This window comes from Crotalus tigris, unplaced genomic scaffold (assembly GCF_016545835.1).
Source record: "Crotalus tigris isolate CLP2741 ecotype Arizona unplaced genomic scaffold, ASM1654583v1 scf7180000018068.1947079, whole genome shotgun sequence".
NCBI lineage: Eukaryota > Metazoa > Chordata > Lepidosauria > Squamata > Viperidae > Crotalus > Crotalus tigris.
The window spans coordinates 1537773-1547657 of record NW_024096805.1 but is presented as its reverse complement, the minus strand read 5'-3'; the positions used below and the strand labels follow the sequence as shown (position 1 = coordinate 1547657).

The 9885-nt window shown below is 45.3% G+C and overlaps 1 protein-coding gene across 7 annotated transcripts in view; it reads right to left on the bottom strand.

Moving 5' to 3' along the window:
- Positions 1-2008: 2008 nt before the first annotated feature.
- The window catches only part of USP6NL (USP6 N-terminal like), a 139273-nt gene continuing 131396 nt past the window's right edge, over positions 2009-9885 (bottom strand). For 6 of the 7 annotated variants that reach the window (XM_039347402.1, XM_039347403.1, XM_039347399.1 and 3 more), the window contains one exon: positions 2009-4803. In XM_039347402.1, the coding sequence (XP_039203336.1) occupies positions 3257-4803 (1547 nt within the window). In that variant the 3' untranslated portion in view covers positions 2009-3256. The remainder of the gene's footprint in view (positions 4804-9885) is intronic. The other variant, XM_039347405.1, reaches the window with a different exon arrangement.

The window sequence follows — 9885 nt, the reverse complement described above, 5'->3', positions numbered from 1 at the left end:
AGTGGGCCAGTGTACAAGGTGAGGGACGGTTGTGCTGTTCAGAGTTGGATGACCCAGAATGACATTTTTAGCTATTTTCTACATTCATGTTGGATCTTTCTGGAGGTCTCCTGCTCTGTTGCTGCAAATTTTAAGGAGAAAGGAAAACATGACGGTCAGGTTGGCGGGACTAAGAGAAGGGTAGGCAACCTCGGCTTTTTTATGACTCATGGACTTCAATTCCCAGAATTCCTGAGTCAGTATAGCTGACTCAGGAATTCTGGGAGTTGAAGTCCATGAGTCATAAAAGAGCTGAGGTTGCCTACCCTGTCACTAAGGTGAAGAAACCACAGTGGTGGGGTTTGCATATTGGACTGTGCTGCAAACTCTTGTCTTGCTGAAGCGCAGAAGAGGTGAAGTTCAGAGAAACCCTAAACCAAAAACATGTGAGTTATTAGGGCAACTTTTTGTGGGCTTCAACTCCCAGAATTCCTCAGCCAGCCATGCTGTCAGGAGAATTCTGGGAGTTGAAGTCCACAAGCCTTCAAATTAGCAAGTTTGGAGAGCCTTGATATGCTTGTGCCATGTCTGGAGACCCTGGAGCTATATTATGGTTATGAACCAAAGACAGGGGGGGGGGGCTACGAAGAAGACCACTCGTTCCTTCCCAAATAAAACTAAATAGTTGCTGCACAAATAGAACTAACAAGGATAGCTGGAAACCCTGGAGGGGGTTGGGGTTGGACAATGATCTTTGGGACTGATCATTCCCCCAAACCTGTGGGGTTAAGATCTCTACAGCTTTTTCCTGAACTACTTATTCCAGCTCTTTTTTGCCCTACGTTGATAAATGTCAAAAAAGTGAAAATTCCAAGATCTAGTAAATTGTTCTGGCTTCCCACCAAGGATGAAGGAGCACTTCAACACGAGACTTTATACCTATAATCATCTTTTAAGGGCCTCACACTACAGCAGCACTAGCCCAATCAAGGGCATAAAAGTCTATTGCTCTTGAGGAGGAGAAGAAGATGTTCAAGCTTGTTACGGGAACGGCTAAGGATGCTCGAGAGGAGAGGAATGGGTGAAATTACGAAACAAGAGAAGAGAAACAGCTCTTCATTTTGAGATCGCCACAAACCCTTGCTAGGCTAGGAAGCTTCGGTGCCCATCAAATCAAGGCACTACAACAGTGGTTCTCAACCTTTCTAATGCCGCGACCCCATAATACAGTTCCCCGTGTTGTGGTGACCCCCAACCACTTATATATCACCGGGTGTCAGGGGCGTGGCCAAAGGGGGAAAAAATGGCAGACAGCCTTGTTTGGCGACCCCCGTGAAATGGTCGTTCGACCCCAAATGGGGTCCCGACCCACAGGTTGAGAACCACTGCACTACAAGGTCAAATTGTTATCTGAGCACAAAAGGACAGGCTGCAGAGAACATCTTGGGTCACGGAGTACCCCGATCAACTTATACGCAACTTCCACTTGCCAAGTTGAGCTCAACCAATTAGTGGTTTCGTTTGTTTTTAAGGATAGCCATGAATTAGGTGGGTGCAAAATTGTAGTCAACAACCCGGGAAACTCACAACGGAATACTGCATACATCTCCTCGGACATCTTGTTTCACATGTTCTATAACAGGGGTCTCCATAACTTGGCAACTTTTAAGGTTTGTGGACTTCAACTCCCAAAATTCCCAGGGAATTAAAGTTGTCAAGTTTGGAGAGCCCCTGTTACAGAACAATAGTTTCTGTGCTGTTTCCTTTTTGGCGAAGTAAAAGACATCTAGTTTTGGATGAGCTTGTCCACTGTGTCACCAAAACCACCCTGGAAGCCAAGGTCAGCCTCAGAGCAAGTCTCCAAGGCAATACTGTTAGCGTGTAGGACAGAAAGGAATACAAGTAATCTTGCTACCGTGTGAAAGCACCGGATGTTCAATTGCGGAAATCAAGAACGCATTGAAAGGGATCAGATCTCTTTGGGGTTTTTTTTGATGTGAGATATCGGTTACAGGAAGGCTTTACTTGTCCTTAAAAAAAAAAAAAACATCTTTCTGGGGGGGAAAGCAGAGGTTGCTCTTCTGCATGCTTCCTACGCAGCAGGTTGTGCAGTTTAACAGGAGGCGCGCAGCCTATTGTTAGTGTGCAGAACAGATTCATGTGCCCCCTGTGCGGCTTGCAGCTTCATAGACGCATTGGGGGCATTTGTCAGGGTCCAAGACGTACAGATACTATGTGCTCAACCAAACTATCAAAACGTGGGATACAGATGGGGTTTGAATCAATGGAACGTGTGCTCAGTATGGGTGAACCCCACGGCAGAGGTGAAATCCCACTTGGAAAAGGGAAGAACAGTCCAGATCCATGTTAAACCAGGCCAGTGGCTCACCTCTTCTAAAGCACGTTAACCCTGTACGCTACAAATGCATAAATTGCATTCGCTGGACTTCGAAACCTCCCTACTAGGACACACCTGGGACTCTCAAAATGACAGCTGGCTTTGGAGATGTCAAGCTTGAAGGAGTCAGTCAAAAACCCCCATATCTGACAGTGTGCTACAATTCACATACAGTCCTGGTTACAGAAGCACCATTTATTGGCTGTGTCAGAATGCCACTGATTTGGACACAGAGGTCTTCTTCTAGCTAGCCATACGCCACCACATCCCTCTCTAGAGATGGTCTTCAGAGGACCCAGAATTTTGTTTCTCTTCTGCGGCTACCGAGGCAGTGTGTAAAAAAAGTCAAAGACATCCCACCCCTACCCCACCCCAAATCCCTTTCTATATAACGGATGGTTTATAAATTAAATTAAGCGAAAATATTTTTTTTTGAAAGTTAAATTAAAAAGTACTTTGTGGGCACGGGTCCCTAGACATCCACGCTTCCGTTTTCAGACTCTGCATCTGCCCCCCAGCCAGGGGTCTCCTGGGTCGCGATCTCAAGTCCAAAAAAGCAGCTGGCTCAGTGGGGGCTTTGCAAATTTTAGGCAACTGGGTCGTTTCCACAAGGAAGCGACTGAAGCAAACAACTGCCACGAGAGCCACGGGGGAAGATATTGCTACATTTATGAGATTTCATTTTTCCTCTGCTCATGTCTCAGGGTCGGCTTTTGTCAAAATGTAACACATTGCGAAGTAGTGTTCTACTTTTCTACACATAGTTCGAACTGTCCTGTGTAAAGAATACTCGTTTGGGATCAGTCTCGACCCAAAGCCTGTTCTTTTCCTGGCCTTTTAGGTGAGCGGAAGTGGTGGGGGGGGGGTTGTTTTTGTTTTTCAAAGCAGCACTGATTCGTTCATAGACAATCCATCAGCCTGGTGTCTGTAATGGTGGGCGGGGCCAGGGGAACTCGGATACTGGTAGGAGGGGGGGCCGAGTTCCCCTGAGGCTGTCCTGTATCTGTCCGCGGAAAGGGTGGGAAGGTTGTGGTCTTCAAGAGGCTTAGGCTGAAATGCTGGATGTCTCTTCAAGTTGGCCAAGTGGCTTCGGCCACCGTCTCCACCCCAGGGTTGTCCATAGGCTCCCGGTCTGTACATTAAAGGGGGGTCTGACCATTTTTTATGATCGGGCAGATAATCGACTGGAGGAATTGCAGGGCGGAGGCCTCTCGGTGCCCCGGGGCTGCTTGGAAAGGTTTCATCTGGAAGAACCTCTATCCGACTAGAAGGAGTCACAACAAGATTTTGGTGGAGGGCAGAATAATTTCTAGGGGGCTTATCAGAGAGCATCTGATGACTTTCCATCTCCGGTGGAAAATCAGGAATATACAACTGAGTGGCAGAGCTGGTCCGTATCCCGTGATTGTAGTGTGTGGCTGTGAAGTTACCTACTTTGGTAATGTGCTTTGGAGAAAAACCTTGGTATACAGGTGGATTATTGTAAGATGGTGGTGGCTGTCTCATGGGAGCGCCAACAACTGACCCGTCAGATTGGGATGAATATCTGGGGACTCTGGGCTGAGAGCTGAAGGCATAACTGTTGGATATTTTTGGTGGACTAGATCCATTCTCAATCTCTTTTCTGAAACTGTTGGAGAAAGCTGTGTTCCTTGGACTTGGCAGAAAAACTCTTTCTGGTGCCTGCTCCACCAAGTTTTCGTTCTCCAGACCGGCTTCGGAAACGTTGTCGTACTGCGAGGCATTCGATCCGCGCTTGCTTTCGTCCACACCCCAAACCCGAACTTTTTGCTTGAGGTTGAGTAGCTGAGCTTCGTCGTCAGGAGCAGGCGCGGTTCCGGCCCTGCCCTGCTTTGGCGATCTCATCTTAAACTCCATGGTGATTTTGGTCGTTTTTTCCGTTATCTTAACGTTGGAAGGTTTAATCCACCGCGGCACAAACTCTTTCCCTGTGGTTAATACTGCATTGGAGTTTTGGTTCGCAGCTGCGTTGTGCTTCTGCTTGGGATCAGCCTCTGTTTGCGTCTCAGGCTTTCTCCTGGGGTTCTCCCCATCGTGCTTTGGCAATCCGCTTTGTGTGTTTAGTGCTACCGGCTTTTGCTGATGTCTCAAAATAGGCTTCTTTTCCAGAGAATTTTTTCGCCTTTGGTGGTTTGGCGAGCTTTCTCGGCCTCTCTCTGCTCGTGTTGTGGGTGGGCTCTCCCGGTTTCTCTTTGTCCATGCTGTAGGTGAGTTTTCTTGGCCTCCCTCTCCATATCTTCTTGGCGAACCATCTCGAGACCCTTCTGTAGTCCTCTGGCTTGCCCGGGCCTCCTTCGCTACACCGTTGGTTTTTTGTCCATTGACTAGATGGGTGAGATTCAGCATGGCGGGCTGACTGTCAGGTGGCATTTTCCCCAGCTTCTTTGGAAATTCATCCTCTTTACCTAGAAGGCGAATAAAATTAGTAATTAATACGTCTGCCAATTAAATCGTTGTCATGTATTAGCTTTATGCAGCCTTCAATCAAGAGAGACTGAAGGCAGTTCGTAATTAAAAACTCAACAAATAAACAAATTCTTACCATGAGCTTATAGATAGACTGGCCTGTTTTTTGTTTTTTTTAAATAATGCATTATAGGGTATGAAATAGATGAAAAGAAGAATGCTGGAAGGTTTAGTGATAAACTCAACCCTCGGAGGTTAGAAGCTACCGTCGATTTTATGCTCAAATGCAAGCAACCTCCACCCTCCCTGGACGGCAACAACTGCAGGCAGTATGTCTGATTATCAAAAACTCATTCAAGCAAGCAAAGATTTTTTTGGGAAATGCAATCCAACCTTGTGTGATCCAAACCATACCGACTGGATGTTTTCTATTAAGTGGACAGGTCTGGCTTTTTTGAAACCTCAGCAAATCAAGGTCTTAATTTTAAAAGATTGCTGAACCCCGTTTCTGAAACTTTGGCGTATTTCAGCAATTACTTGGGAGATGGAAGGGGGAATTCTTCAGTCTGCTGTGAATTTGATAGATGTGCATCTTCTAACAGCCACAGGGCTGAAACGGAATACTGGATGAACTGAATGATATTATATTTACTGGGGAAATCACGATCAGTTTCAAATCTCTTGCTCTCCAAGAGCAGACTGCACAGCGAAACTAATTTTTTTCGTTTAAAAAATGGAAGCGGTGGACTTAATCGTTACGCTTCCTCAGAATTGGGTGTGACCAAGTCCTGCCTCTGCTTAAAAACAACCATCTACAGCCACGGTCCTTTCCCTAATTTCTAGCAGAAGAGCATCCCTCCCTCCCCAAATCTTGGCTGCATACATTACGACAGGGGTCCCCAACCCCTGATCCATGGACCGGCAGTGGGCTGCAGCAGGCCAGAAACCGGGCCGCACAAACAAGCAAAGCCCCACCCACAGGATGCAGGCAGTACACAAAGCCACGCCCTCTCCGGTCCGCGGAAAAAAACTTTTCTCCATGGAACTGGTTCCTGGCGCCCAAAAGGGCTCTGCCTTACGAGATCCTTCTGAAGTTACCACCAAATTGTAACTTTCAATCTAACGCGAGAGTAAATTATTAAAGACAGGATCGTTTACATGATTAAAGTCATCACATTAGAAGCATTTCATTTTAAACAGATGGAAACAGAATGAAACCGGAGTTCATTTTTTTATCCTGATCTTGCATTGGGAAGGACATGCCTGTCCAAGACCTAGTAGGGCCGTTCACTGGAAAAATGTTGCACATTTCTGCTCTGGAATTATTCAGCAGGGATCTCCTGTCACCAGATAGAACAAAGTAGAATATTCCTTATTGGCCACGTGTGATTAGACAACAAGGAATTTGTTTCTGGTGCAGAAGCTCTCAGGATACATAGAAACAACAAAATAACACAATCATAAGGTACCAATAGGAGAAGGGAGTAGGAAAGATGAGAAGGATAATAGTAATGCAGTCCTACTACATGGGTAAATATCCTTAGACATAAGACAGTGCTCTGGGAATCAGGTGTTCAGCACAGTGATGGCACAAGGAAAACAAGTGTCTCTGTGTCTAGTTATTTTGATGTATAAGGCCCTATAGCAGCATCCTGAGGGGAGAAGTTGAAATTGTTTATGTCTAGGATGTGAGGAGCTTGGCTGGGGAATTCTGGGACTTCAAGTCCACAAGCCTTAAAGTTGCCCCTGCACTATGCTTGCAGTAACCTTGGCAAAACGTGAAGCGGCATTCTCTGTAAGACACTATCCCATGAAATAGCAGCAGCCTGGCAACTTGCCTGCAAAAGCATTCCTGCTGCAAATAATTCCGCTCAAGCTTTCATTTTATTTATTTATTTATTTATGAGACATATATACCGCTTTAAGTGCAAGCACTCTCTAAGCGGTGTACACCAGTAAGCAATGTATATATATATATATTTACATTGCCCCCAACAATCTGGGTCCTCATTTTACCTACTCCGGAAGGATGGAAGGCTGAGTCAACCTTGAGCCGGTGAGATTTGAACTGCTGACCTGCTGAACACAGTCAGCTAAAGTGGCCTGCAGTACTGCACTCTTTTAAGTTATTTTCATTTCCTCCCATTCAGGAGGAAGTCAGATCTTTATTCACATTCCATCAGGCTGCAGATCAGCCACCTCAAATAAACAACTGATAGAACATCTCAAGTGAACACATAAAGGGAGGGGAACAAAAAATAAAATAAAACAAACAGATTGTCAGGTAATTAGCTTTGCAGATTTTATATGGTGGCGCAGTGGTTAGAGTGCAGTATTGCAGGCCGACTCTGCCCACTGCCAGGAGTTTGATCATGACGGGCTCAAGGTTGACTCAGCCTTCTATCCTTCCCAGACTGGTAAAATGAGGACCCAGACTGTTGGGGGGGCAATATGCTGACTCTGTAAACTGCATACAGAGGGCTGTAAAGCACTGTGAAGTGGCGTATAAGTTTAAGTGCTATTGCTATATGTAGAATCTGCGTAAGCTGTGTTCAAACAAACAAAACAAGGAGACTTAAAGGAGGACGCATAGGGACAGATTATTGGTTTATGGAAGCTGCTGTCACAAAGGTGGGATGAAACTTACAGCCAGTCAACAGCTCCAAGATTATAAAAACCTCTAGCTTAGACGCATCTTGCCACCAAATGGAAGCTCCTAAGCCCACAATGGCCCGTTCATCTTCAGACATCTGGTAATGTGACAAACTTCCTTTTATGCAATCGGTCCTCTGACCCCAACAAGCTAGGTGTTTGATCACTGAAGATGTCAGAGGTCTGAAACCTAAGACCTTTTGCAAGCCTGAAGCTATGGTCCTTTGCTAGTTGGCCAATTTGCAGAATTCCAATTTAAAACATTTGTGGCAGTCCTCGACTGCATAAACACATCCAGTCAAGGATGTGGGTAACAGGGTTAAGACGCACCTCTGCTTGTCTTATATTTCTGATTTGGCCCTGGCATGTCAAAAATTCAGAAAATGCCTACCTTGACTCTGCTGACATTCCACATACACATACACACGAACTCTCTCTCTCTCTCTCTCTCTCTCTCTCTCTCTCTCTCTCACACACACACACACACACACACACACACACAAAGAGGCCTCTCCTCTTCTTCGAAACCTCTGTAAATTAGGATTTGGGGCCTCTGAAGCCTCAGAAAATCACATGAGAACACTCACATGATTTTTGGATGCCTCGAAAGCTGCGTGAGAGGAAGGCTCTCTTGCATGACTTCCAAAGACTTCATGTGTCACCAATAATGGCATGATGTGTCCCCGGTGTGATGTGCATGTCATAGGTTCACCATCCTCAATCTATATATTTATTGGGGAGCCCACAAGAATACTTGTGTGCTTCTCATGCAACTTAAACCCCGCCCATTACCCATCACCCCTATTTGTATCCAGGTTATCTACACTTTTTAGGTTCCAACAGCATCAACAACACTTCGTCATACAGTCACTCCGATTCTTCTCCTTTTTAAAATTTTGAGTCAGTGCATACTTTCCCAAGAAAAGCATTGAAATGTTCCCAGGTTGATTGATAAGGCAGCTTTTATTCTTCTTCTTCTTTTTTTTAGCACACTTAATTACCATTAAGCTTTCAAGCCATCCAAGGGAAAATACGACAGACATTGTTACCGAATTCTTTCTTTCTTTGAAGATTATTTTCCGTAACATCTCTCCCTCACATGCCAGAGCAAGGGAAGAGTGCATTAGCTCTGGTGTGCACGATTCAAAGCTGTTTAGATGTTAAGATTGAAAGCTCACACCTGAATTTTGAACACTGAAAAGGGCAGGGAAGATCGAAGCTAGAATAACCTTGAACTATACTGCCAGTTCTCCAATTAAGAAGCTGGCGTGGTAATTGAAGTATTAACCATGTATTAACAGTGAAAATCACCACTGTTGCCTGGGAAGATCAAAGCCTGTGCACGCAACGGGGCTTGTGAGCTTCTGTTAGATGTACAAAATAATTGGGACAGATATTGCACAGCCCACAAAGGCAGACTTAGAGAAGGGCTCCACACACACACACAAAAACACAGTTTAAGATTCTCATGGAACTTGCATGTTACAGATCCCGTTGATTCGGGAGAGTCATCTGGTGGGACCGTGAAAAACAGCCTTCCTGGTGGTGGCCCCTTATGAAACATCATTCCTCTCAAGGTACAGTCGGCCACCACCCTGCTGCTTTTCTGAAAGACCTAAAAAGTGGCTTTGTCAGCAAGCCTGGGCCCAAATATAAACAGAGCTGACCAAGTGGCTGGTTTGATTGTTTTGTTGCTGCCATGGAGTGTGGTTTTTTTTTTAATGAGGTTCATTATAGAGTGGATTTTTTTAAACTTTTTGTAAACTGCCCAGCGTCATTTATGTGTGCCTTGGGTGGCTATATAAATTTGCTTAATAAATACAGATAGTCCTCGAACTTACAACGATTTGTTTAGTGCAGGGCTAGGCAACCTTGGCTCTTTTACGACTTGTGGACTTCAACTCCCAGAATTCCTGAGCCAGCCTGGCTCAGCTTGGAAACCTCTCCCTTTCCCCTCAGCGTGGCTGGCTCGGGAATTCTGGGAGTTGAAGTCCACCAGTCATAAAAGAGCCAAGGTTGCCTACCCCTGGTTTAGTGATTATTCAAAGTTACAATCTCACTGGAAAAAATGACCATTTTTCACACGACCGTTACAGCATCCCCATGGTCGTGTAATCAAAATCCAGATGCTTAGCAACTGACTCATATTTATGACCATTGCAGTCTTCCAGGGTCCTGTGATCCCCTTTTGCAATCTTCTGACAAGCAAAGTCAATGGGGAAGCCAGATTCACTTAACAACCGTTCTAAGTTAACAAATGCCTTGCTTAGCAAAAAAAATTTGGGGCTCAGTTTTAGCCATAAGTTGAGGATTACCAGCAACATACTTCAACCTAACCAGGTTCAAACGTCAAAAGAGAGAGTCTGCCAATGTTGTTGATATTCCACACTTTGCATACACCGAAACCATCAAAAGGCTGTTGGGCCAAA